The 27,036-nt window shown below is 41.7% G+C and overlaps 1 protein-coding gene across 1 annotated transcript in view; it reads left to right on the top strand.

The window, feature by feature from the left end:
* The window catches only part of ALK (ALK receptor tyrosine kinase), a 318,891-nt gene that overhangs the window by 64,257 nt on the left and 227,598 nt on the right, over positions 1-27,036 (top strand). Inside the window, exon 2 of the mRNA XM_050893080.1 lies at positions 19,390-19,509. Coding sequence (XP_050749037.1) covers positions 19,390-19,509 — 120 coding nt within the window. The remainder of the gene's footprint in view (positions 1-19,389; positions 19,510-27,036) is intronic.

Genomic DNA, 27,036 nt, shown 5'->3' with positions numbered 1-27,036 from the left:
TGCGGTTGTTAACAGTTGTTTTACTATGTCTCTCAGTTTGGTAAACTTTTTATTCACACCCTTAGGAGTAATGGATACCTTGTGTACAGAGATGAGCAAATGATTGTAGCAGTGGCTTCTTAGTTGCAAGGCAGTAAAACATTATGATACTCATTTGCAGTGTTGTACGAATATATAAGTCTGTTCGTCATATTGCCCAACGCTAATGCATTTATACGACTACAAATTCCATTACTTTATGCAACTGAAAGGACAGAGGGCTTTGCCAGATAAGGGACAAATCCCAGAGCACTCTTATTAAGAACCTGATGTCAGTCCAGAAAGGGATAGTATATCTTGTTTTAAACGTTCAACAAACCAAAGCTGAACAAAGGGAAGAATAACAAACTCAAGACGGCTTAAGTTCTGCTTCAGAGCATAGGCAGATTGCCATAGAAAGGTAGAGGAATAATTGTCTGCTAAGCAGACGTCACTCTGAAAAAGGCATAGCTTCAAAAAATAATGATACGAAACTCGAGACTGTTCTTCTACTCGCTGAAGACTAAGAAGTCTTATAATAAGAAGGAGAAAGAGGGAAACGAGTTATAAGGGTAGTTTAGAATTGAGAGGGGTTCATATAAGCAAAAATGGGAATCATGTACCTTTTTCCTATTTCTCAACTAGAACACAGTCACAACCTGGGAGAGCCGGAGTTGTCAAAGCCCCTCTGAAAATGCCTCTGGGTGCCCACTGCATCACTAGGTAGTTAGTGACACCCAGTGACACTTTGGCACCTCTGCCTTGCTGCAGATGACATACAGTCACTTTTGAAAAATCCCTTCTTTGTGAATGAAGATAAAGACTGGGAGAGTGGTTTAGATTTGTATATTTATTTTCCTGGTTGGTAAAGAGAAGCCTTGAAAGAGACTCAAGAGTGAAGTAGAATAATCAGGCAACTCATTGATCTAAAGTTAATCTGCTGCAACTGCCTCAGCAAATGCTAAAAATGGTCTCTTCTCCTCCTTTCTATAACTGAGGAAACAGCTTCTGCCAATATCCCTCTAACACCAGCAGCCCTTAGTGCTTTTGTCAAACACGCTCTGTGTTTGAACAGATCAAATGGAACTCATTTGTTGTTATTGTTTAAGATTAAGCTGTACTTATAGAATTACTGTGGCATTATTAGGCCAGTTTCCTAGAACACAAATAGAATGAAAAACAAAAATAAAAAAAGAGGAAATTCTGTTTATTTTTTGTTTTAAAGCTCAGTGCTGAGGTTTGAGTCTCTGCTATTCTCAGTAGTGAATTATACAGTATTGTATTCTGCAAAGAAGCACCAAGAAGCTGTCTTAAAAACATTATAATCGTTATACAAAGGTTCTATGTAATATACAAAGCATTCACAATGTTCCCCAAATGCTTGGAAGGTGTGTTTCTGGTGCAAAATAAGAGCAAATCATGCCTTGTAGCTTTGGGCTCTGATATGGAATCTGTACAAACATAAGCAGGTCACTTAAACTGACTATCTGCTGCTCCATCTGCAAAGTAAAGCTATTGAGTGCCTCAAACTACCCAGGGAAGCCAGAAGAGGTATCTGTAGGCAAAATATTTTCGCGCTGACCTGCTGGGATTCATGCAAGCTGAATTTTGCTTTTGTGCTTTCACTGATGGAAAGCATTCAAAATAGGTTTTCTACCAAGCCATCAGAAGTCATAATTTTCTTAAATGAAAACTCATCAGTCCTCTAAGTCATCTTGAAAATGTTCTATGGCTCACAGCAATTATTTTCATCGAATCTTAGAGCAATTCAGGTTGGAAGGGAACGTGGGAGGTCTCTAGTCCAGCCGCCTGCTCAAAGCAGGGCCAACAATGAATTCAGATCAGGTTGCTCAGGACTTTGTCCAGTCAGGGCTTGAAAACCTGCATATCCTCTCTTGGCCCCTGTCCCACTGCTGTGTCATGCTTACAGGGATTTCCCCCCCCCCCCCCCCCCTCTTATGTCCAGTCAGAACCTTGCCAGCTCCAATTTATGCCCATGTCTGTTGTTCTCGCACCACGCATCTCTGCAACAAGCTCGGCTCCACCTCTCAGTCACTTTCCCCTAGGTACTGGAGGCTGCAGTTAGGTCCCCTCAAGCCATCCCTTCCCTGGGCTGAAGAAGCCCCAATCCCACAGCCTCTCCTTACAGGGCAAGTGCTCCTGCCCCGACCAGCTTGGTGGCCTCCCCTGAACTCCCTCCAGTTAACTGATGTTTTTCTTGTACTGGGTGTCCCAAACTGGATCCAGTGGTCTAACAATTGCTGAGTAAAGGGGACTAATCACTTCCCTCAATCTACTGTCTATGGTCTTCTTGATACAGTCCAGGATGCTGTTTGCTGTCTTTGCAGCCCTGCTGGCCCATGCCCAGCCTGCTGCGCCCCCGGGGCTCTTTCGGCAGAGCTGTTCCCTGGCCAGGCAGTGCTCAGCCTGTGTCGCTGCAGGGGGTTCCTTCTCCCCAGGTGTGGGGCTTTGCATTTGTCCCTGTTGGATTTCATGAGGTTCCCGTTGGCCCATTTCCCTGTCCTGTCCTTGTCCCTCTGGATGGCAGCCCTGCCCTCTGGCATACCAGCTGCACCCCTTGGTTCGTTGTCATCCACATACTTGATTTTAAAACAAAACTTAGTCTAAATTGAAAAATAAATCTAAGCACCAGTGGCCTCTATTCATCCTCTATGTAATTCCACTAATTTTGCTGAATTTAGTGAGGAGTTTCTTTAGAAATGTTTTACAAGGAGAGTTTTTCTTGAGTTTAAGGAAATTCACTGGTCTGCAAACCTTTCCTGTCTTTGTTTTCAGCAGTGAGTGAACTTACCCCTCTAGCTCCTTTAGATCATGTATACCTGCCAGACCACAACTTTCTTCAGTTAAAAACAGAAAAGCAAACAAATATTATATTCCTCCCTACCACTACCATTTCAGGATGAAGTTAAGTTCGAAAGAATATTTGTTCTAAAAAAAAATGAGCCAAGTCTGGAAAAATCAATACATTGACAGAGGAAACTTTGTTTCTCTGATTCTGCAAGAGAATGTAGGCATTAAGTTGTATCCCACTTGGTTTTAGGTTTTTTACTAGTTCTGTATTGCCTGGAGCTCAGCCACTAGTAAGATACTGATAGAGGTAAAGCTTAAACCACACAGAGGAATTTTTTATTTCTTCAGTAAAGCATATCCCTGATGTTTAGCCAGCACATGGAAGCTTTATATATTAGCAAAATCTTTGGCTTTTGACCCCACAATAGCTATGGATTGTGCTGAATTTTGCTTCCACTTCAAACCAACCTTGCAGGCAGGTATTGTAGGATGTTTTGCTCTTACTGCAAGACTGGAGCATGCTAAAATCGTGAATGTCACAGCATCCTGATGAACTCCCCAAACGAATGTAATTCACTACCAATCTTAAAATGCTATTCTACTCTAGAGAATGACTATTCAAAAAAGGTCCTTATTTAATCAATAGAGTAACTCCCCATGTACATTCACACACACATAAAATCTGTTAGTGACAACATGATGGGTTTTATTGCTTTTTACTTCTATTAGCATGGCAGAACCAATTCAGCTTTGAACAAGCTGGAATCTCCACCTTCCTATATTATATCCACCAAAAATAATAGCTGGCACAGCACAGAGGCTCTCAGGCACCTGAGTGCTATCAATAATGGCGCTGTTAACCCAGGTTCTGGTGAGTAACCTACCCTGACCACTGAAAGCACTGGGACTGCACAGGTTTTACTGAGACCATTATTTCATTTCCATTTACAGTGGTTTTGCTACTATGTACACTGTACAAGGACAGAAGAAACCCAGCTTAACTCTGACCCTAGGTTGTGTTTGCAGGTTAGGAAATTATTGCATTTTTCATTGTCCTGCTGAGTACTGTTGCTGCATTAATATGAAGTTCCATTATAATATTTTTACACAGCTGATTTCTGTGAAGTAGAGTTATATTAAAAATTGGGAGGTGTCATTCAATTTGGTTAAGGAAGCAATCATTTGGATACTGACCTCCAACACCTACAAAACTGGATGGAAAGAGAGAAGAGAACCTGTGTGCCTGCAGCATTCTGATCTGTTTCTGTGGCTGGTAAAGATACAGCTTGAATCTGTATTACTGGAAAAGCAGCATTACCTCGAAGAGAGAGGAACTCAATTAAGAAAAAAAAAAAGAAAAAGAAAAAAAGCCAAACAGATTATCTTAAAAAGTTTAGATTAAATTCTGAGCAATCTTGCTTATTTCATCCCATATCAATGCTGATTGTCCGGTGTCAAGGTTTCACAAAAATAGACTTAAAAGTAGCAGTTTGGATTTTGATTACAGCACTGTGATTGACCTGTCAATGGTGATAGGTCTGTGATAAATCCTTTTTAGACTACAATAGAAGTGGCATCATATCTGTAGTTACTGGACGTGAGATGATACAGATCCCTTCAAGCCAGGGTTCCAGTCTGGATTTTGATTTTGCACACCTCAAAATTCAGGAGAGTTTGACTGAAGGGGTTTGACTTGCTTAGTTTCACTTTCAGTGGATGCACTGTAGGAAGCTTCCACCTCTAGCTGGTCATCATGGAAATGGCAGGTTAGGTACTGCTGGAGACACAGAGGCCAGTGCCCTGAGAAGCAGGACAGACTGCATTTCAGAATAGGAAACAGAGAGGAAGCAGGGAAAGTTGTTGACGTTCCCACATGCAGCCCAGGATGCAATGGTCAAAAAGAAGAACTACTGGCAGATTAAAACTCAGAGCACAGGAAGTGAATTTGCAGCTCAGGCAGTCTGTACAAGGAGATAATGATGTTAATTCCTGTGAGTAGTGAGCTGGATTCTGATCAACCTTGTCTAAGCAGGTGTACTCCAGAGATAGTGAGGAGCAGAAAAACAGGTTAATTACTATTTTTAGCAATGCAGTAAGGGCAGACTGGACAAGTTAGCACTATTTCCCTGATAAATGTTAGACTGTGGGTGGTCAGGGAGCACAAGCATCTGAGATGGCAACTACTAATTGAAAACTCTGCATGAGCTGGACAGAGGCAGGTTTCATCCACAGGAGAACATAGTCCCTCACTGTGAGAATCAGTCTGCTCCTATACCCTGCCATCCCTTTAGTGTCCTTCAGGTGCTCCAGACCAAGCTTTGCCCTGGTGAGAGGCACCTGGCTGCTAAATGCCAGGGGAGATCTCCCCTCAGAGCCAGGGCTGCTTCTAGTACCAGCTCCCAGAGCCAAGAAAGTAGTTCCTTCTCAATGGCATGAGAAATCCTATGCCTCCTGTGCTCAGTCACAGGGCAGGAGCAGGGTTATAAAAAAAGAGCAGGGAGAGACCCTGTCCCTGGTACTCCTCTTGCACAGAGGAAGGGAGGGGAAGAAATAAAGCAAAACTGAAGCAGATATACCCAATTCCTGAAGACTGCTTCTAGAAGCCCAGAAGAATGACTATAGAACATCCATGAGCAGGAGGCCATAATGGCTTAGGGACACCTGAGGCGGAGGCAGATAAGCACTGAGGAGAACCTGGCGGGAAAGAGAGGATGCTCTTGGTATTAAAATATCTTATTGGGGCCCTTATTATCATCAAGATGTGGGATAACTGTCCTAGAGAAAACAGGACCCTGACCACCAAACTGTATTAGCGTTGCCTTGATGGCCAGGTAGTGAAGTTAGTGATCTGCTGGTAAAAATGCTCTTACCATGCTCTGTTCTTTTGCATCATCTGGTCACCTCTGTATAATTCAGAAACTTTATCAAATTACTCATACCCTCTCTTTGCAAGTTGCAGTGCATCCGTAGGATGGTGGTCTCTTTCTCTATTACCTGCTCCAGTTGTCTTTACAGACTTAAGTCACCCTGCTGAACCAGAGTCTCTCCTAAGGTAAAGTTATCACGGGAGAAAAGCATGCTCCCTGTTTTTCTTCTTGCCTGAATTTCTTTTAGTAAATGGGATGGAAAGAAGGCTGCTTACCTTCACAAAGTACTTTTTTCTTAGGTAGGAGTACAGATATATGACTCTAAGATCTACGACACATCATCTGAGTGGGTTGAATCTGGGGTGACTTTTGTCATGTGCAAAGCAGGACAGTTTCAGTTTGAGTCTAGAGCCCATACAGTCATCTCCACAGCACGCAGATTAGAGGGGGGAAGATGCTCTAAGACAGCATTGTGGCATGCAGCAAATATTTTAATGCAGGATAACTCTCTACAACAGTTTTGAATAACAAGTTACTTAATACAAATACTTATCCTTCATGTAATTTTGTAGAGTTTCCCAGAATGTCTCCAACTGTAGTCCTGGGTAATACATAGTCAGTTAATTAATGAATTCTGAAGGGCTGACTGCTAAGGTGATACTGGCTGCCATTTATTTCTACTTGCTAAGCCGTATGAAAAGAACCTTTAAAATACCCCAAATCCTCACCTGATAGTTTCTGTGATTGCTAGTACTGTCATTGACAGAGGGATATTAGGCAGGCCTTGGAAGAGGTTTGTAAAACTGATTGTTTCAAAAGACTTCTCCCAATTTGAAACCAGAAATTATGAAAAGGCTGAGTGCTCTTGCCTCCCTGATGGGATGCAAACTTACAGAGTGGCTCTCTGCAGCTCCGCACATGCCAGTTCAGCTTACTGCGTTCAGTGATGGATCAGCTGCTTGCACTGTAAGACAGTTAAAGGTGTGGCTAGGACTACAGGTGTGGGCAGCTTGTAAACAGAAAGGCCAATTTTTTTTGCAAAGGAAAGGAAAATGTGTGTTTTTCATTCTGAAACTGCCTGCCAGTGTTAACAAGGAAGGGTAGGGATATAAGGAGCAGTGGCATCATTCTGGTGGGGATTCAGTCTGTTGTAATTCCCACAGCATGTTGTGCTGTCTCTGACATGCAGCTCCCTCTCTGTCAATAAAAATAAATGTCCATCTGAAGTTTGTAGCAAATAGAGAATTTCTTTCATTTTAATTTTTTATGAGTTTACTATAGCTGTGCTCATTCTGTTTTGCCCTTTACTAAATTTTCTAAAAGACCTCATTGACTCTCCATGAGTTTTTTTTCAGACTGGCCAAGCTGAGTGGCTTCTCCAGTTCAAGGTCCCTGTCAGGGCATTCTCAGAGAGGTGCTCTGGCAGCTGCATAGCAAAGTCATATCTTGTCAGATGCATAAGAATTAGAATTACTTAAGTTGTTTTCTAATGGCAGATTTTCCATCAGGAAATATCATTTTGAAAACTAGACTTCTTATGGAAATATATCAATTTACACAAAATGGCAGGGTCATTTTCAGTCTGGGAGAAAATCAAAAGGAAATGTTTTGACCTTACCATGATGAAGCATTTGGATCATTTACTTCATTTGCAACTATACTATAGCATACTTTACTGTAAATTTGACATGAAACACTTAAATTTTAATTCCTTTACACAAAAGCATTTGCTCCCAAGCTGTTTTCCTACATAAGATTTTATTTCCAGGAAACTTCATATTTGTTCTTGTTCATTCCAACATATGGAATGGAAAGAAAGAGAAATCGTGGAGTTTCCTGCAAAGCAGAAATTCAGATTGCTGCTCGGATCCAGCACCTATTCAGTACCGTGGCCATTTGAAAGACCAACTGGTGCATAGCTGGAGTACCACACAAAGCAAGCAAACAAAAAACCCCAAGGGCTGAAATCTGTTCCCAGTAAATATTTGAGTAATTTCAAAGTATTCATCAACTGCGGTCTGTCCATGAACAATTTGCAAACAGCCAACAAGTGCCAAATTTCACAAACAAACAGTTCATTGCAAATAGTTTGCCTCTTCACTGTGACTGAGATGTGTGTTATTAAGAAGCCAACTGTTCTTCTTAAACAAGCTTTTTACCCTCGCCATAGTAAAAACTGTACATGAGGAGCAGGACAATAGAGTTTAAGGGAAATGATATTTTGAAAACCTTGCTTAGACATTTCTTTATAAAAATATTTACTGCTTTTTATCCAAGGATTCCCAAGCCCAGTGAGCATCATTACTTCCATTTTAGTAGCAGAAAAAACAAGGAGAAACTACACAATTTATCTTAGATCCCATTGCAGATAAGAAGAGCTGGGAATGGAATTAGCTCTCTTGAGTTCCAGTTCACAAAAGAGTATCTATGGGATGATAAGTTGGCTTTTATTTATAATGGGTATTAGTGTGGCGCTCATCACAGAAGGCACTGTATAACTCAAAAAAATTCAACTTACCAGTTTCCATAGCAGACTTACAATAGAGGTCTGTATACTCTTCCTTTTCTAGATGCGGAAAATGAGGCATAGATTGCAAATTGTTTTACAGCATTTGGGGCTGGCTGTGGAAAAGTAGCATGAGGCTAGCAGTGCTGTCTCAGCCTTTTCTGGCCTCCTCTCTCTTAGTATGTTGCTCTTATCATCATCGTTAAATTCACCTCTAGAGCAACTGCCGAAAGTACTTTGATTTCAAGACGTGCACGCAGCTAAAACATTCCACACTCAGAGACTAAAGGTAAAACTAAAAAATAAAAAAACCCAACACTGAAGCAGCTCACTGAAGGCAGCTGGTGATGATTCCTCCTTGAATATTGCTTAAGGACCGCTATTTGCAAGCACCTTATCCCAGGAGGACTTTCTTGGGGAAAAGCCATGGGAGGAAGTCTTCTTGAAGAGGTGTCATCTGTCATGACAAGTTGCCTGTCCTGATGAGTCTGGTGCTGAGACCGCATTATGATGACTGATGAGGCCATCCGGAGCAGTTAACTCAGCCATTTGTAATCATTTCTCTTACAGGCCTTTTGGTAATCACTTTGGGAAATCCTTTTTGAACAGTGCAGGTTCTGAGGGGAAGAGAAGTGAAGTTATTTCTCTTTTGCGGGAAAGGATTTAGATAGACATAAACTTGGGGAAAAATGAAAAACAAAAATCGGTATAAAATATCTTACGGTCCTTCTAGATATTCCTGCAAGGCTATTTTGTTTTATTTTTGTGTAGATTAAAGCCCCATCCACACACTGGCTCTGTTCCAGATGCACAGAATTTCACTTTCACAAGATAGAGTGAAGTCATTTGGCAGAGACAGGGCTGGAATACCCTGGGGAGAAGGAAACAGTAAAGGTTGTTTTCTTTTCTAAACTTTGCTACCATTTTGCCATGTGAATTTGAGCAGGTCATTTAATCCCATGGTTTCTTAGTAACCTTACACAAAAGAGGTACATAATTCTGCAACAAATCCATCATGCCCAATTTTTTCTGTGTGATTCATGTCTTCTACTAGTTGTTTTACAGCTCCTTATGGGCCAGCTTTTCAGCCCAGCCCTTCTCACAAGTTTTGCCACATCTGAGGAAGGCCGTGGCAGTATGTAGGAATATGTAGCAGAGGAAACAGAAAGCTCCTCTTTTCTGTGATAGGCAGATGATAATAACCTGCCTCTTCCTACTCATCTTAGACTGTGTCTCGTTGAGTATTTGGATGGTCATCTTTATGCCAGAAGCCAAATATAAGGCCGAGTAGGACCTCACCGCAGCATGGTTTGCATCAGCACAGATAACCTGGGCCATCCTGCCCCACACACAAGGCCCTGCCTGGAGCTGGAGCACCGTCTTTTGTATCGCATAACTGAACCGGTCTGGTGCCATCCAGCAGAGGATGGTGGTGGCTGGTGGCATCAGCTGCTTTACAGCATCACTCACCTCTCTTATGTGAATGCTGAGGATTAGTTAACATTTAACGTCTTTGGAAAGCAGCTATACAGAGCAAAATTGTGCCACAATGGTAAAAAAAAACCCCTAAAAAAATCAGGGTATCTCCAGAGATACTGCTTCTCATTTTTCTTTTGCACCTGAAAAAGAGAATGATGAGTAATTTCCCTTTTACAATCTCTACTCATAGTCAACTCAGAGGTGTCTATCTCTGTGAAGACAGGAGTTTCTAGTACCTCACTCAGGTGCTTTATGGCCTTCATTTTGGCAGCACTTGCAGAACTTCCTTGAGAAGTACTTTCACATCTAAATACCCCACAGTTATAGTCAGAGATGCTGTCCTTTACCTTAAGCAAAATTAAATGTTGCAGTGAAAACAGACAATATAAGCACATTGGCATCTTTCCCAGTAAAGGGAATATGAAGTAGTTTTTATTGTTACTGCCAAGACAGCTGTGTTTTAGATTGAAATAGTCATCACACCCTTTTGCTATTTCTAGAAATAATGCAGCTTGCCTACCGATAACAAATGTCTAGTATTTTCTCTGGTACCAAAACACCCTGCACATTTGTTGCTATTCTGCAACACTGTATCTTAACAGAAATGCCTAATGCAACAAATAAATGGTTTTAGCCATACAAATGGCAGGAAATTCGTAACTGTCACTGCTTCACAGTTTGTGTCTGTTGTACATATGGAGGGCTTTGTATAATTCCTGAGTGTTCACTTTATGTTTTGATACGGCAGGCATATTTTAAGAGTTTATTATTCTAAAATGCCATCTTTGGATTGCAAAGTTGCTGAATTATTCCATGTATTAAAGCTGGACAAAGCCTCTGGAGCTGCAGTGACCTTTCTAAAGGTGTTCCCTCTGTCTGCGTGGTACAGTCAAGGCACAGTTTCTATGGGAGACATCACTTCAGGACTTCTGCCTCTTTTGTACAGGAAATCTCCAGTTTTTACCTGAAACTTCTGTATTTTATTTCCTTTGCTTGTGGCCTATTTTAAATGTGAAGAGGTGGGGATGTCTGATTTAAAAAAAAAGCCCCTGGATTTGTATTTCTATATGTGGGACCATTACTGAGCCTTCTGCCAACATTATCTTTCACATGCGCTTGTGCAATAAGCATAGAATTTCCCTCCTTTCACAGAAGCAATAATAGTAATAATGATAGTAATGAGGAAAAATAAGGCTGACTTATGCCACTGCTGTTGCTTTCTTCCAAATAACCAGTATTTACTGGCCACCATTTGCAGCTGGCATTGTTGAATGGTTCCAGGCAGCGAAACAAGGCCAGCTTGCACCTGAGGGGGGCTTATGCCAGGTGGTGGATGAGTGACTGTTCTGGACATTGCCCCATGCTCTTTGAGGAAGAAGGATCGTGCGCATGTCCAAAAAGCTTTTTTTCACAAAGAAAGGAGTATATGTAGCAGTAGTATGGGATACAGGGAATGTGAGTTCCCAGGGAAACCTGGGTAAATCAGCTGGAGTGAAGTAAAGACACTTCCCAAATGAACTCAGGCTGAACTGGGACCTTTAAATTGTCTCTTGTGTCTGTATTAGGAACCACAGGAAAAAGGTTTGTCCTTCCTTCTGACATGCAGAAGGTGTGTGAAAATGAACTTTGTTTCCTCTCCACCCCAAATCTAAGCTCAATGCTGCAGTGCAGTGGAAGAGAGGGTTTTAAATGCTCAGGTCATGTGTGACTGTAGACGGATTTGAGTTGGAAGGGGGGCGTTTAGATGCTATATATGGAAGAAAAAAATGTTCCCTAAACTTTGTTACGAGTGTCTCCAGAGCCAGAGGTACTGACACGGCATGAAAGTGTGGGAGGAGAAGTGAGTTACGATCATTTTCATCCTGATAAAAGAAGTAGTCTTTAAAAGGTGATGCAGGCTGCCTGCTCTGAGGGTGAAAAGCCTCCTGCAGACCACAAAGATTCAGATCTGCACTGAAACCTTCAAATACTCATTCAAGGAATTTTTGCGTGGGTCTTTGTCCACTGACACTTAAGAAATATGGAGACAAAAATAAGTGAGCATTGAATGCCACACCTTGAAAACCAAGAGACACAGATGAAAAGGCAGATGTAGAGAAAAATATGAGCTTGTACTAAAATTTGTAGGGACTGTGGGCCACTGAGTGTCTAAATGTCTGCAGCTGTGTTAAAGTGATAACTGCTTAGTGGTGTAAGTTTGTATATGTATTCCGGTTTAGTACACAGTCAATGTAGTACAAAAGAAGGTTTTAAGTGTACAAAGAGCAGGAGGTTGTTTCTGGGTTTGTTTCTTTATTTTTCCTTAATCCCACTACTTAAAATGGTGTAGGAAGTGTGCAGATCTGATGAGAGACTCCAACTGGGTGTATGTGTTAAATATGGAAGTAGCTATGCAGAAATCCAAGATAAAGGCACTATATGGTTTGAAGTCAGTATGTGTAATGAATTATTAAAATGCTGTCAAAACAACTTTTTTTTTTTTTTCCTTGAAAGCCTGGCCACTAGGCTTCTAGAGGTTATGTTAACTGGGTACAGACTACGGGAAAGTACATGTAGAGGAGTAATCTGAGACATGCAAGTAGATGGACACTGAGAATATGTGGGATCAGGACCCCAGATGTGACAGATGAGAATCACACCGGTGTAGCATATATACTGGTATAGCAATCATACTGGTATAGTATGGTGTGTATATATAATATATATATTGGTATAGCAATCATACTGGTAAGCAACTGCTCTAAAGTCCTTTGGATGAGGAACACTGTAACGGAGAGTCCTCCTAGCAGCCAGTCCAGCAGGCACTGGAAGGGCTCCCGATGACGGCGAATGAGGGAACTCTCTAATGTTGACATAGATGGACCAAACATTAATACTGCCTCTCAGTTGTTTTGTTGGAGGTTTTTCTAAGCTACAGTAGACAAATACCCCAGACAACAGTGGAAGGATCACTTTATTTTTACATGTACAGAAAAAATTCAGAACATCTGCAACCTGAAGTACTTTAATGTGCCTTAGTAGAAAGGTTACCAATTCCACAGACTTTATCTTGCGCTTTCCTGCTGTCTTCAGTGTCTGGAGGTCTGTCCGTGCTGTAGGAAACAGCTGGACATAATGGCTTCTGGTTTTCACTGCATACCTGGTCAGTAATTCAGACGCATTGGTTATCAGTCCAAAAAAACAAGGACAAGTATTGCCCTGTGTTGAAATACCACAGCCCCACAAAGTCACTACCCCAACACTCCTTTTCCAGTTGTGATCCTAAAATATCTAAAGGCTAATACAATGCACAACCATCCAAAATGCAGAGTATGTGTTTGTACATGGAGCTTTGCTGCTAAAGGGCTTTTCCCCTTGGTTTAGCAAAGTTGCAGGCTAGACAAGCAGGAGAAGCGCATCCCCTTGACGCAGTCCTGCCAGCAGCCTCAGCTTTTGAGTGGACAAACCAGAGCTGAGAGCAGTTCAATTCCTAACATTCAGTCCTTTGTTTTCTCTGTGTTGCCCACAGAGATGCTTAAATGTGCTGTAAAAGATTATTACAGCAAAGCTCAGTCTACTGGTGGATTTTTTAAAGGTTTCTTGTACATATGCAGATGAGTAACAACTTTAAGCCATTCCTAGTCTGGTCTGTAATTGAGACCCTGAGCTCTTTATCAGTGATTCATTGCCGTTTTGTGGTGTCTTACTGGGCAGGTCTTCAGCAGCTGCAGAGCATCTGAGATGTAGTAGTATGCTCTAGATGGCAGTATATTTTTAAACTATATTAGTTGAGCAGCATAGAATATAAGCTTGGTCATTTCGGTTTTTTAATGCTCTTTGCATGCCACTTGATTTCAAAGTAGACATTTAAAGACTTCTTAGATTTTACAATATACATGCAAATACTAAGAATTCACAGAAAACAGCAAAGAAAACAATATTGTTTTCCCCTGCATTTTTAACAGGAAAATGTGGGGTTTTTTTTTTTCCTGTAACGAGCAGCAACACATGATACTTTGTTAATATTTCCCTGTCACAATGTCTTGGTGTAATTGTAATTTGGGTGTTTCGTGCTCCTCTTCTTCCAGAGCCAAGGTCTGCTGATCAGAGCACATCTCCCAGGCTTAGCACAGACTCTCCCTGCATCAATAAATGTGCACAGGATGTGGTAGGTAGGTAGAGGGACTGCCTAGTCGGTAGAAAAGAATGGGGCTGTGGAGTACCTGTTTGCTGATTGAATTAGTCAGTTTTGAGGCATTTGGGTTTTTTCAATCAAAAGTTAATATTGCTTGTGAAAAGGAGATGGAGAAAAAATACATTGCTAACAGAAAGGAGTTAAAAGAAAATTTTAAATAAACCTTACAAAGAAAAAAAAAAAGTAGTCAGGGCCAGAAGGATAACACAGTTGTTGAGTTAAATACAGTTTTATTAGTGACACATGCTTCATGTACAGGAAGTGTATGCTATACCCAAATTTACTCATCAAGCATCTGCCAGTCAGTGTTGTTGATCACCTCTACGCCTCATGCAGTACGTCTGACTGAATCCACTATCCACAGGTCTGCTACAGCCCACTAAATGCAAATTTCATATCCGCAGCAATCCAGCACAGGTTCAGTGACACACATACTATCGTTTATTTGCACTCATCAGGCTTTCAATATGACATAAAATCATTGTAACATAATGCATTATTAAATATATTTTCCAACTGAAAAAGATAAACTTGACAGACTGTCAGCGAACATTTTCGTACTTTAGAAAAGGTTTGTAAAAAGAAACCCTGGAGTACATCCACCCATTAGTGTAAGTAAAGCTCACCAACTATTCAGAGCAAGAAACTGCATGGAATGAGCTTGCCCTTTGCCTCGTTCTCTGCCTTGACTATAAACAGAATTTGAATTTTGCTTCTGAATGTCATGTAGACAACGATTTGTATGAGCATAGTTGAGTCTATGGATTATTCAAAAAGCGTTTACTTGGGTTGTTTGCTGGTTTTGGTGCTGCTTGGTCACCTCGATGTAATGTGGTTTTAGTGCTTTCATGGATGACTGAGTATGTTTGTAGATGGGAAGAGGGGAAAAATGGAAGTTTCTAAGAGGCTATATGAGCACTGTTAGTGTGATGGTGAGGATCAGTTGTGAATTTGACAGCTTACAGGGAATCCTCAAGCAATCTTTTTCCCCCTGGTTGCATCCCTTTGCCCCTCAATAACTGAAACCCAGAACTTTTGTGGAGACAGGAGCTCAGGAATCCTTTATCAAGGACCTTTGGGGTGTACGCTCTCAGCTAGACAGAGGCAAGCCCGAACATCTTGCTGGTCATAGCCAGCCAGGGCTTCATAAATGCCAGGGTCCTGACAGCAGTTTTGCAAGATGGAGATGTTAGGCTTCAGGGCCCCACAGTGTTGGATCTGCCTCTTCCCAGGATGTCCTTGGCCTGCCTCTGGCTCATAGGAGAGGTCTGCAGAGATTTCCATACCTGGGGCAGTCAGCTGCCTGTAAGACTTTTTGTTTGTTTTAATGAAATGAAGTTGCCTTGGTCCCGAATAGATTTGGCCTTTTTTTTTTTTAATAGGGGAAAAGATAACTGTGTAATATCCTTTCTGTGGAAAATTGCTACCTTTTACTTAGAACTGGAATAACCTTTTCTGAAATGTCAGGCTTTCCCAGAGATTGGAAAATCCAGATCTTAATGGAGGCTGTTTCTAAACACATCGTGGTAATATTTGCTAATAACTACTCTATTGATTGCTGTTATAAATCAGAGCCACAAATACTACTAATGTTGATTTTTGATTTCCACTCAAACAAATATGAATGATTTTGAGATATTTTTCCAGATGTAGATGTAGCTGAAAGTACACGTTGATCTCAGTTGTTAACTTACACATCTGTTGCAACTCTGAAATCTAGAGGACAGGTACATGCAGGTTTGTCACCTCAGATTTACCACTGAGAAACTGAGAATAATACAGCTCAGCAAAGTGAGCAGCTTATCCACTGAGTAATGAAGCAATATCCAAAGGTAGTAATAAGCAATATTGCATTACATGTAGATGCACTTTTTGGTTAAAAAAGGCATGGGTGTTTTGATAAAAATTCAATTACATTTCTGCACTGCATGGAACTTTAGAAAACTACATATGTTAATTGCTGGGGATATTTCTTCCTTCTTCCAGAAAGGGCAAAAAAGGGAGGAAATCCTCTTTGTTTGAAAATGACCCAAGTAGAAAGCTTTTCTTGTTGTTCCATTTTTATGTGAACATGCAGGGTTATTCTATTAAAGAGGTATTTTTCATTGAAATAATACATAAATATTTTATTTAATGAATTTGTGGCCTTGAGGCTTGACTTCAGTACACATGAACCATTTTCTATTTTTTTACCAAAACTCTTGGTGAGCTGAATGAATTTCACATCCCCTAAGGAGATTCCTTTGCACAAGTTTAAAAACAGAAATGTCAAATGTTCTCTTCAGGTGCACGTTTCTAGCTGTGATGGAGTACCTTGGGTCAGGATTTGGCCCTGGATGTTCCTTTAGGCAGGAATATCAAAGAAACCTCTGTTGTACCTTGCCATACTTCTGGCTACTAAAAATGGAGCTGTCAGTTTCCAGTTGCTAATCCATTAATTTTTTTTAAAGGTTAGGGTTGCTGTTGACAAGTGACAGAGCACCCTGGTACAAACAACCGGAATGAGAGGTTAGCATATTTAAAAAGAAGGAGACAAAATTTTCTTAGTGCTTTTTGGCTTCAATATTAATTGTTTTGGAAAGGGGAAAAACTCTTTATTTTCTAAAATGGCTATAGTGTGGTCGACATTTGCATTACCCTTGCTGCACAAGAAGCATTTATTTAGCTGATACAGTCTTCTGTAATTACCTTTCTGGACGTAAAATGCCCTGGAGGTGGAAGAGGAAAGGTCTCTCCTTTTCCTAACCTATAGCTCACTCTGAAATCAAATCATTCCTCACTGTGAAGAGTAGCCTCTTGGCTATACAAAAACCTTTTACCCAGCATCTTTCTCTGAAGATAACTTAATTGGGAAAGATTCGTAACTTCTGATACAATCTTCTTGTCTTCAAGTTCAGACCAATAGCCCAAGCAAATCATTTGAGATGAAGTTCCAAAATTAATCCTAAAGAATATGAGAAAAAGGAGTTCTTAGGTTAAAATGAATTGAACTGAATCCATTCCGTTCTTTAAAAATAGAGAAAAACTTTCAATTTTTTTATGTTATCTCTTATGCACCTCTTGCTGCTGATAGAGGGGAGGTTCAGATGCCTGGACTGCCCTGTCTTCTCTGCTCAGATGTTCAACTTTATTTTTTATCTCAATTTACTGCATATATTGGTGACAGACGGAACATTTCCACTTAGCTGAGGCTGAAGGTAGGCATGATTTCTGAAGAATGCAATGTGTAGAGGTGTTTTTCTGAACGTGAGGAGTGCCAGGGAATTTGGGGTACTGCAGCTTATCATTGTGTTACTGATTCCCCAGTAAGGCTGGTCAGGGTAGTAGCAGTGATTTAATTTTTAGTTCTGTGGCTACAGTGTTAGGGAGAGAAATGCACCTCAGTGACTTTCTTTCAGATTATTTTGCCATGGGAACAGAGATGGGGAGCAGGTCAGTTTTTCAGGTTTGTGTGAAGTTTTCACAGGATTGCAACCCCAAGGCTTGGCTCTCTATCAGTATTAAATGCATGACATCTGTATTTGTTCGGTTCTGTTAGGGGTAAAGAGGCCACAGAGCTCTTGTCTATGGGAGACTTGTGATCTGTGTTTAGGATATTAAATCATTCCCTATTTTGGAGAGTCACTGGGTACAGATGTTATATAACAGCGATGTTGATACTGGTCAGACATCTCACATCAGGCAAAACACACATTGTTTTTAAAATCAGCTTATTTCAGGAATTCATTTTTTATTAATATTCTTCTTTTCTTTATTATTTTATATTAGCATCAAAGCGAAGCACGTTTGTGGGAAAAAATCTGCTTTTAGCAACTATTATAACTATTGTAATGAAACCTGACGTTATTTGCCATAACCAGCTGTATGAGGGGCTACTGAAAGATGTGTCAACTATGTCTTGATGTTAGGAAGGAAAAGCCAATATAAAGATTATTCCATCGTTACCTATCACTTCATCATTCACAGTTAAAGGCAGGACACTAGGTTTGATACCTACCCTCATAAATCACTGGCCTGATCTTCTGTGTCCCTACATTCCAGACAACAATAGGGGATATTTAGTTATTGTACCATAACTTAGCATAGAGACCAGGTTTAATTGAGCCATTAGGGATATTAAATTTTTTCCACTCAAGAATGGCTTACACTACAGTGTGAAGTCCATTCTTATCTTGAAGATTATTGCTCTAAGCAATGAGCAAGAGTTACAGCTCTTACATAAGAATGTTTATTTTTCTCTTGGTTTTGCGATCGTTACTGAGTTACAGGAGCGTGCTAAAAATGAGATTGCACTGAGAACGAGATAGGGCACAACTAACACTTGGTATTTAAGCTTCTGACAAGTCCCTCTGAAATTTTCAAGTTTTTCTTCAGTGGAAGTGGGAAGCAGGGCTAAGCAGAGCTTTAACAGAATCAAAGCAGTGTTTTCCCCAAGGCTTCAGCCATTTACCTTGTTTACTATTATCCTCTTAAATGTGTCTTTTCTTATCTGTTACTATTCATCCATTCAAGAGGACAGTTCTTCAGCACTCTGAATTAATTATTACCCTATTACCCTAGTTAATTCCTATTGTTACAGAAAGTTTTACCGAACTTTTTATTGAGAGGTGTTACCAAATTGTTTTGCTGTTATTACAGCAAAGCTTCACGTTGCACCTAAACTAGAAGAATTCAAGCAAGCAACTGTAGTATTCTTACTTGACAAAAATATTACTTAATAGATCAAAAATGTACTTTTTATTTTCTTTCTGAACAACAAATTCTTTATGGCTTCTGTGAGAAATCAGAACATATCAGCAATGCAGAGGTTTATTTTGTTCCATCAAACAAACCTCCCAAACACAAGTTTTGCCTGCCTGTATTTCTGCCAAGTTAAATCCTACCTTTCCCCTGAGGACCTCAAAAAATGACATGAGGATACTCAAGATCCTGTTATCTTCAGAAAACCCAGCTTAAACATTCACAGGGAAAGTCTGTGCTTTCGGACCTTATAGAATTCTGCTTTGCTCATTGACTTTGCGTATTATTTCAGATACTGTTTCTCTTTGCACCTCTAATATCATCATGGTCTTGTAGAGTTAGTGCAGGTTTGTACAGATCCTTGCCTGTTCTGGGTCACTGTATTATTCTAATCCCCAAAAGCATCTTTGAGATGCATTGGGTTGTTGAACAGAAGCTGGGTACGTGTTTGCCTCTTCCATGTACGGGATCTCCTCATGCTAACAAAACTTAAAAAGAAAAAAAACAAATTGACGGACTGAAAGGTCAAAGAGAACTTAGAATCAGTGTGAGATTAAACTTGACAGTTTTTCTAGATAATTTTGTGATGTAAAGCAATTAATCTCCTGTCTCCCTGTGCGCGCACGTATCAGGAAGGAAGAACCGACCAAGAAGGAGTTGAATATCGGTGCTTATTGCATATGGTCTATAAAGCTGTTTAAGATCTTTGCACTTGATGTGTAGCAGACAAACAGCTACGTCATACATAATGTTTGTATTTCTTTTTCTTTTCTTTTTTTTTTTTTTAATGAAAGGTCTGAGCACTTTGGATCTCCCAGCAAGCAGCCCTCCTCTTCCTCCTGGTTACTCTGCTTGGAACTTGACCTGGGTCATGAGAGATACATCACCTTTCTTCTCCCATAGAGGACGACACAGTGAGTAGCATTTATATGTTATCCTTAAGAGGCTGTAAGTAACTGCCTAAGGATATTGGTATAATACTGGAGCAAAACAACACAAGTCAAATGATTCATAATAAAATATCCATACTGTCAGCCCGAGGGCACTAATAAGCCTTACTGCCCCTTACCAGCCGCCCCTGGGGCCTTTCCCCACCCTGCCCAGGGGTCCCATTTCAGCTCAGCCCAGCCCGACGTGGCCTTGGCCATCACCATCTCTATGGAGGTACCTGATGACCTGGGCTGCCCCAGCCTGCCCTGCTGCCTCAAAAACAAGGTCCTAGACTGTAATATTTGAGTGGTATGTTGGAATCCAGCGATATTATAAAGAGAGGAGCTGTGTACCAAACTTATTTTTTCTTGCCATCTCCTTTTGTAACTCCCATCCCTTTCAAAATCTGGGAATCTGTTTACATCTGTTCTCTGGTACGACCTATTTACTGACTATCCATAGCCATTCCACTGTGAAATACGATGGTCGTAGTTAGGACCGGACTGCATACGGCAATATCTAACATGCAATCCAGAAAGTGACTGAAGTAGAATATATCTACTATATATCTACTACCAGTCTCTATGAGGGGAGATAAGGTGCTGAGAGGCTAATAAGATTTACTCACCCCAAGCCTGTAATTATCTGCTTGAGGGAAAAGTTTGACCTACCTATATGAAGGAGTCCCATATTTCTTCAAATTTATGTTGCAGCCTTTTATGTGTGCAGTATATATTCTTTCCACTGGCATACAATATCTGCTCCTAGCTGTTGTATCTTCTTGAATGATGAGGACACACCAATTTCATTTTGGAAGGGACAGTAGTAGAGTCTTTTTTCCCTCACTTGGTTTTCTCAGAAGTTGCAAGAATGATTTTTAATTTATCCTTTATTACTTCTTCTTAAACTCTTTCAGTTTCTCAGTAATACTATTCTAAGGGAAGACTTTGTTCTTAAAACCTAAAAGCATTGATTCCATCTGACAGCATCACATGGAGATAAATGTACTGCATCTAAGCAGAAATGATTTATTATGATTTTAGCTGGTTGCACAAGACCAAATTCTACCATATTCCAACCATCTGTTCTGCAAGGAAAGGCAGGAATTTGATGAGGTGTTACACAAAATACAATCTTCACTCAGGACAAGTCGAAACTGTTTTCTCCCTCAGTAGGTATAATTCAGGACATGTACCTTGAAACTACTGGAGAATCTTGAAGAGGGGCAGGAGTAATTTGTTTTTTTCTAGCTTTGCACTTTAACGTTTCCAAAAGTTGGCAGAACCTCCTTTAAATTAAAGGGGTAGCAGTAGCCCTCAAAGTCATGCATTTCAGACTGGAACACCCCTGAGCATCGCTATGCAGACATACTTCCTGCCACTTCAGATATGCAGCGTGTGGAGGACTGGTGTGGGTATGTGGAGTAGAGCCTGTAAGCATAGCCCAAGCCTAAGAGGGCAATTCTTAAAATTTCTCTCTATTCCTCCGCATACCTGCAGCTCATATGCACCTGAACGTTTATTAGTAAACTTCCCAGGGATCTAGATTTCTGTCCAGAACTGCTATGAGCATGACAGTGATGGACAGTGCCTTTCAGCAGCTGATTATTGGCTCTGGATCTGAGCAGCTCTGTGAAGGTCATGCAGGGACTCAGCAGAGCAAGGCAGAAGACAGTGTTAGAACATCCAAGCTCTAGGCAAGTAACCTTGTCTCAGGACCACCTCTGCCTTCTGATTAAGTGGTTAATCCAAAATCACACAATAAATTATTAGCAGAAATAAAACCCAGCAGTCCTTTACTACTGGAGTGTTTTCCTCTTCAGAAAGTCAGAAGCTTTCCTCACTGCTCCCAGCGTGACTGTGATTACAGAGTGCTCAATAAAACTTCTATCAAAACTTTGTTTGCCTAATCATCTGATGGGACCCATCTAATTAATTGGCTGACATTGCTGGAGTGGGGCAATATTAGTTGTCTTAATTACTTTTTCCCCGTGTTCCGCTATTGGAGAAATCTCTTTGATTAAAAGGCTGAGTAAATTGAAATGTAGGGTCCCTCTTCCTCTGCCAAACTAAGTTCTCTGCTCCTTCGCTCAGGATTAAAAATTCTGACAGACTGCCTCTAGTAGTTCTGGCAGGAACAGTTCTTGATGATATCTTTGAAACTATATGCAGCAATCCCAAAAGATAATCACTGGCACAACAGGATACTTGAGAGTGATGCATTCATAAGGCTTTTTTTCTATTTTGTCTAGATGTTTCTAGATTTGTCTCTATCCAAGCATTGATTAATCATCCACCATCTCAGAGATGCAAAATCCACCTGCCTTTCAGAAAATAAAGACTTAAAAAACCCACACGAAGTCAAAATTATCTGGGAATTCAGCCTGCGGGGCAGGAGGAGTCTTTAAATCTGCATATTTTTGTGTTTTCTTTTGTTCTCTTTGAGGTTCACTCAGACTATTTCCTGTGGCTAGAACAAACTTTTAATGCATTCTGCATATGTGGACTTATGGTAGTGTATTAATCTCCCATTTGCAGCACTGATGGAACTCTGTCCTGAGGCTTACATGATTAACTGCACCCAGCCACATATTTCATTTCTTGTCCTGGTTGGTTGAATATTAATTTTCTCTTCTGTATAGGTATTGTATAAGAAATCAATTGTCCACTGCATAAAATCCATTAAGCTTCTGTAACAGGGGTTCCAGACGATGGCGCCCCTTAAGGCCTGGAAGCCTTCATGCAGTTAATACACCCCTCTCTGCCCGACTCTCTACATCCCTCCAGGCCAGCCAGCAACACTGAGCCTGGAGCACGATCCTGGCAGGGTACGGTGGCAACTGCGGAAAGTGCTACCGATGGGAAAAAAATCAAATGCAATTCAGCCCATCTAATTTCTGTTTTGAAAGAAGAACACGTTTCATGAGAATAACAGGCATAAGGGTTGCCATGTTGGACCGTTTGGGAAACAGGAGGTGGCTTTTACTTTTTAACTGTTCTTATGCCGCCGTGCTGTCTATGCGTCTCTGCCAGATCCCCCAGTAGCAGCTGAACTCCTTGGCTGTTCTGAACCAGCTTTGTGCAAAATACAGAAGTACCTCTCTCAGGCTGTGTCAGACTTCTGCAATATAGTTTACAGATTTTTTTTCCCCCCCTGAAGTTTAGGAAATAGTGGTGTTTTGGATTCCAAAGTTAACTGGGACTAAAACTTGGGGAAATAGCAGATTTGGCTACCAAATAACTAGTGTGCTTAAAAATGTCTAGAAAAGGTGAGTTCAGCAGAGGAGGAGCACATACCTTCAAGAGTGCATAATTATTCACAGCTTTGATTTAATAGGTACTAAAAGCATAATCCAAAGGATGGCCTCTATTAACAACTTATTAATAATTTCACTCAGCTCTGTGTCTTCAGAAAACTAATTTGACAGGGTTGTTGGGGTTTTTTTTAACACTTTCTAATGGAATGTCGTCTGTGATGAGCTCATGATTTCCTGAATTGGGTTTGCTAAAAAAAAAAATAAAAATGTATTGGTCTAATTTTACTGTGGAATAATTTGGCGTCGTTCTCGCTGCATATTTGATGCTCAGTGGCACGGCAGTGGCTCAGCAAGGTGTCAGATTATTAATTTCTTTCTCTAGTAGGTCGTGTGCAACTTGCTGAATTCAAGTACTCATGTGCATGCATTCAAAATACCATTTCATTCATGTGAGTTGGATACCAGATAGATACTGCTGACACGAAACTCAATGAGTCTGAACGTCAAACAGAAGGAAAGATGGAGAGAAAGAGGGCACCAGCCAGATGAATTCGTGCTACAGTTAGGTTCCCATGACTACTTGTTTTATAAATCTACAACAAATCAGACTAATACTGACATTTTCAGAATGATAAAGCTATCATGATACTTGGCTCAGCATGACATAGTGAGATGCATGGATATGAACTAATTGTTACAAGAAGTTCCTGTTTGGAAGGTGAGATAAAGTCAGGAGAGGAATGAAGAGAGTAATACTTTGTCCCAATGGAAAAATGAATCAATGCTTTCTTAGTAAAGATATTGCACAAGTGATGTACTACCTTAATTCAAACAGACCCTTTTTGCAATCTTAGAAGTACTCTAACATAGTTTTGGAAATAGTGTTATGAATATAGTAGGGCAAGACTTCAATTAACAGCAGTTATTCACACCAGATTAATATAATTGCTCCATATAAAATAGCAGGTGCTGTGACCCCGTATACATATGCAAGAATTCTTGTTTAACAATTAGATGGTTTTTTTGCTGTGTGCAAAGGTGCTGAAATCCAGGGGGAGGAAAATCACAGGAAAACCATCATCTGCCTAGCTAAACTGAAGGCTGTGCTAAGCAAGAAAGAAGAAAAAATCTTATTCGGGAGAAATTTTTACTTTCTTTCAAGTTATTATTTTCCTTATATCCTCTTTCATCTGCAGATAATACACCAATGACAGCTCAACATTTTTTCAATAATAAAATAACATACAGTAAAACAACAAATGTCTTTTCTCCCTGTCTTTTCAGTATTCATTTTCTCTAGAGATCTCTCAAACTTCATGCAAGAGGTCCCTTGTATGAATTGTCAAAATATGACAGTTCATCCAACCACTGTTTTGCGCCAACTGGAGCATGTTTTCTAACAATCGCTGTTAGTTGGTACTTCAGTCTTTTGGCCAGAACTGACATTAGAAATGCACTTTCATTTACTGTTTTGCTACATGCATGGGAGAGACTTGGTGGACAAATATTTCTTGTGTGGAGGATGAGCTCTGTCACTTCTTAGAGCAGCAGAATGAAAATGAGAGCTATTGCTGGTTGTTCTCCCCACACCCCCTCCTCGCACCTCTCTCTGTAGCTGTCTTGAAAGACTGTGCTTATAATTGATTGATAAAGGAGTCCTGGCCCTCTTCTTTGTAGCTTGATTTCCACTGAACAAAGCAGCTGTCAAAGATTTTGGTGATTCAGTCCCTGGTGCCCACTGAGGAGCTGGGTGGATATAAAGTATATGCTGTCATTTTAAAGATTCTATTAACAAATAAATGAATGGTTGCACTATTGCCGTTTTCTCTAAGCAGTGGCCCATCCAGCTGTGGCTCACTCCCCAGAGGATTAATTTAAATGCTTCCGGCATGAGGAGAGCCCTGAGCTTCCCAGGGAGGCAGGCAGCTTGCCCTGCGCTTGGCACTGAGGCGCGAGCGCTCTTCCCGGGGGTGATTCCCTCTTCTACAGAGCAGGTGAAATTATGCCTCCTGTGGGGTACTGCTTCTCTAACACTTTTTTTCTTCAGAATACAATCTAACTTTAATAGCCCCTCCCGAGGGAAACCCGAGCGTTTCTCTTTCAAGGCGGGCGTCGAAGGGATGAGCAGCGCTGGCGCAGCCAGCTCTGACCCTGCCTGGCAGGTAGTGCTCCCCTGCGATAGCCCTTCAGGATGCCAGGGAGAAACCAGCCGTGTTGAAGTCTTCCTTGCATGCAGCGAGGTTTGACGAGCCCTCGGAGATGCGCACCTGCGAGGGCCGGCCCGCCGCCTCCAGGCCCCCTCCTGCGCCGGCAGCGGCGTGGGCCTGGCCTCCCACCACCCTGCCGGCTGGCTGTGCGGGGACGAGGTGCGACCCCAGCGCCCCCAGCAAGCTGGAGTTGGAAGGGCTGGGAAACTTCTACGGAGCGAGGAGGTTGGAAGAGGCCCTGGGCAGCAGCAGAGAAAGGACAAGGTGCTGCCTTGAAGGGGGTGGGGGGCTCTTAGGCAAACAGGTGTGATACCCCGGGGGTCTGCCTTCGCCAAGCCCCACCGGGACACCTCTCATCCTCCTCCATACCCTGGTTGGCTGAAAGGACACGTCCCCGTCCCCCAAGTGAGGGCCCAGCTGCCTGACCCTGCTCTGGGGTTTGGCCAGGGCACTGTGCCTGGCCCAGCCTGCCGGGTCACAAAATGGCTGCTGGGGTGGTGTGTGGGTGAGGCAGGCTGGGCGTCATGCAGGGGAGAGAGTGGGGAGAGGCTCACCACGACCAAACATCAGTGCCGTGAGGGAACAGCTGTGTTCCTGTCAGTAAACTCAAGGTCGAGGGAGCGTACATGAAGACCTGCTGGTGCGGAGGAAGGACTCAGAGCGATAAGCTAACTTGTGCTAAGTAGCTTTAAATTAAAAGGAGGTCCCTGATGAACACAGGCTGCATCTCAGGGCAGGGAGAAGGGTTGGTGTGCTGTCCACCTGCCCAGCTGCTCTCCTCACCACTTCACTTGCATGTGACTGAGGCACATCAGGCGGGATGGACCCCAAAGCCGTGGTGTACGGAGTGATGCCGTGGGGCTCCTCGAGTGCCTCCCTAGTTCCTCATCTCCTCTGTCACGCCATGCTGCTGCTCTCATGTTTTGTCAGCTCCTGGAGCTGCAGCCCAAAGACCAGGCAGTTACTGTTGGTGCAGGCATTTCCTAGGGGTGGTAAGGCCTGGGGTGCCTGGCAGGGATACATGTGTCATACTATCCCTTAAAATGTGCCAGTTTGCCCTTTGTCAGTGCTGAGCAATGGAGGGAGGTAGGTGAAGATGTCTCTTCAGACTTGCTTTCTCGGCAGGAACAAGGCAGTAAAACCCTGCAATTGTTTTTCCTCTTTAATTTGCTTGACTGCTGACACCTCTTCCCTTTCCCCTTGTGTTTTTTTCCATGCCCTTCCATCCTGTGTTGGATTCGCTCATTTTAAATTGCTGCTGTACCTCCAGTTGCACAGTGGAAAGGTGGCACTAGGGATCCATTTGCAAAGAGTTTCACCCCTTTTTGTGCCAGCAGGGCAATGCTTGCTTCCAAGGGCCTGGCCTGTATTTGGTGTCCTCCTGGGTGTTCAGCAGGCTGGTGAGCTGACAGCCAGAGAGCACAGTCTCCTATTTATGCTCCGTTTTCGGGGAGAAATACTTATTGCTGCAGGCGTCCTTGTATCACCCCACATGTGTACCCCTGTATTGGTGGATAGTAATTCAGAAGGGCCTGATGAGGCAATCGAAACCCTTAGATTGAATGCCCTGTGCCCTTTTCTACCCAGAAGGAATGGAGAAGGTTTAAGGAACTGGCTCTGTCCCTAGGATTAATAACTGGAAAATCAATTTGTCATTTCCCTGTCATAAATTAAAAGCTTATAGGCCTTATAACATGAGTATAATAGAGGTTAGTGGGTATTGATGGAGGTCTCAAAGCTCACTCAGCAGAGCACATCTCTACTATACAATTTAAATTATGTCTCCTCCACAAGGAATATCTGTCAATATTTGTATAAAAAAAGACATCCTGCGCAAGAATATTTTATCTGTTTCTATACTGCTGTTGCAATTGTTGCCACTGGAGGAGGTGTGTTCTTGAGGGAGGTTGTGGTCCTGTTTTGATCGTTGTAAGTGACCTCTACATTGTGCATTTGTGTCTGTAGATGTAGTACAAATTAGTCATGTTTAAGCTGATGAGATGCCAGTTAGGATGTACGTCTCTAAGCTGGTCCTTCTGAGAACAGAG

This window comes from Gymnogyps californianus, chromosome 3, assembly GCF_018139145.2.
Source record: "Gymnogyps californianus isolate 813 chromosome 3, ASM1813914v2, whole genome shotgun sequence".
NCBI lineage: Eukaryota > Metazoa > Chordata > Aves > Accipitriformes > Cathartidae > Gymnogyps > Gymnogyps californianus.
Note: the sequence above shows the minus strand (reverse complement) of the source record. Positions and strands in the feature narration are given on the sequence as shown.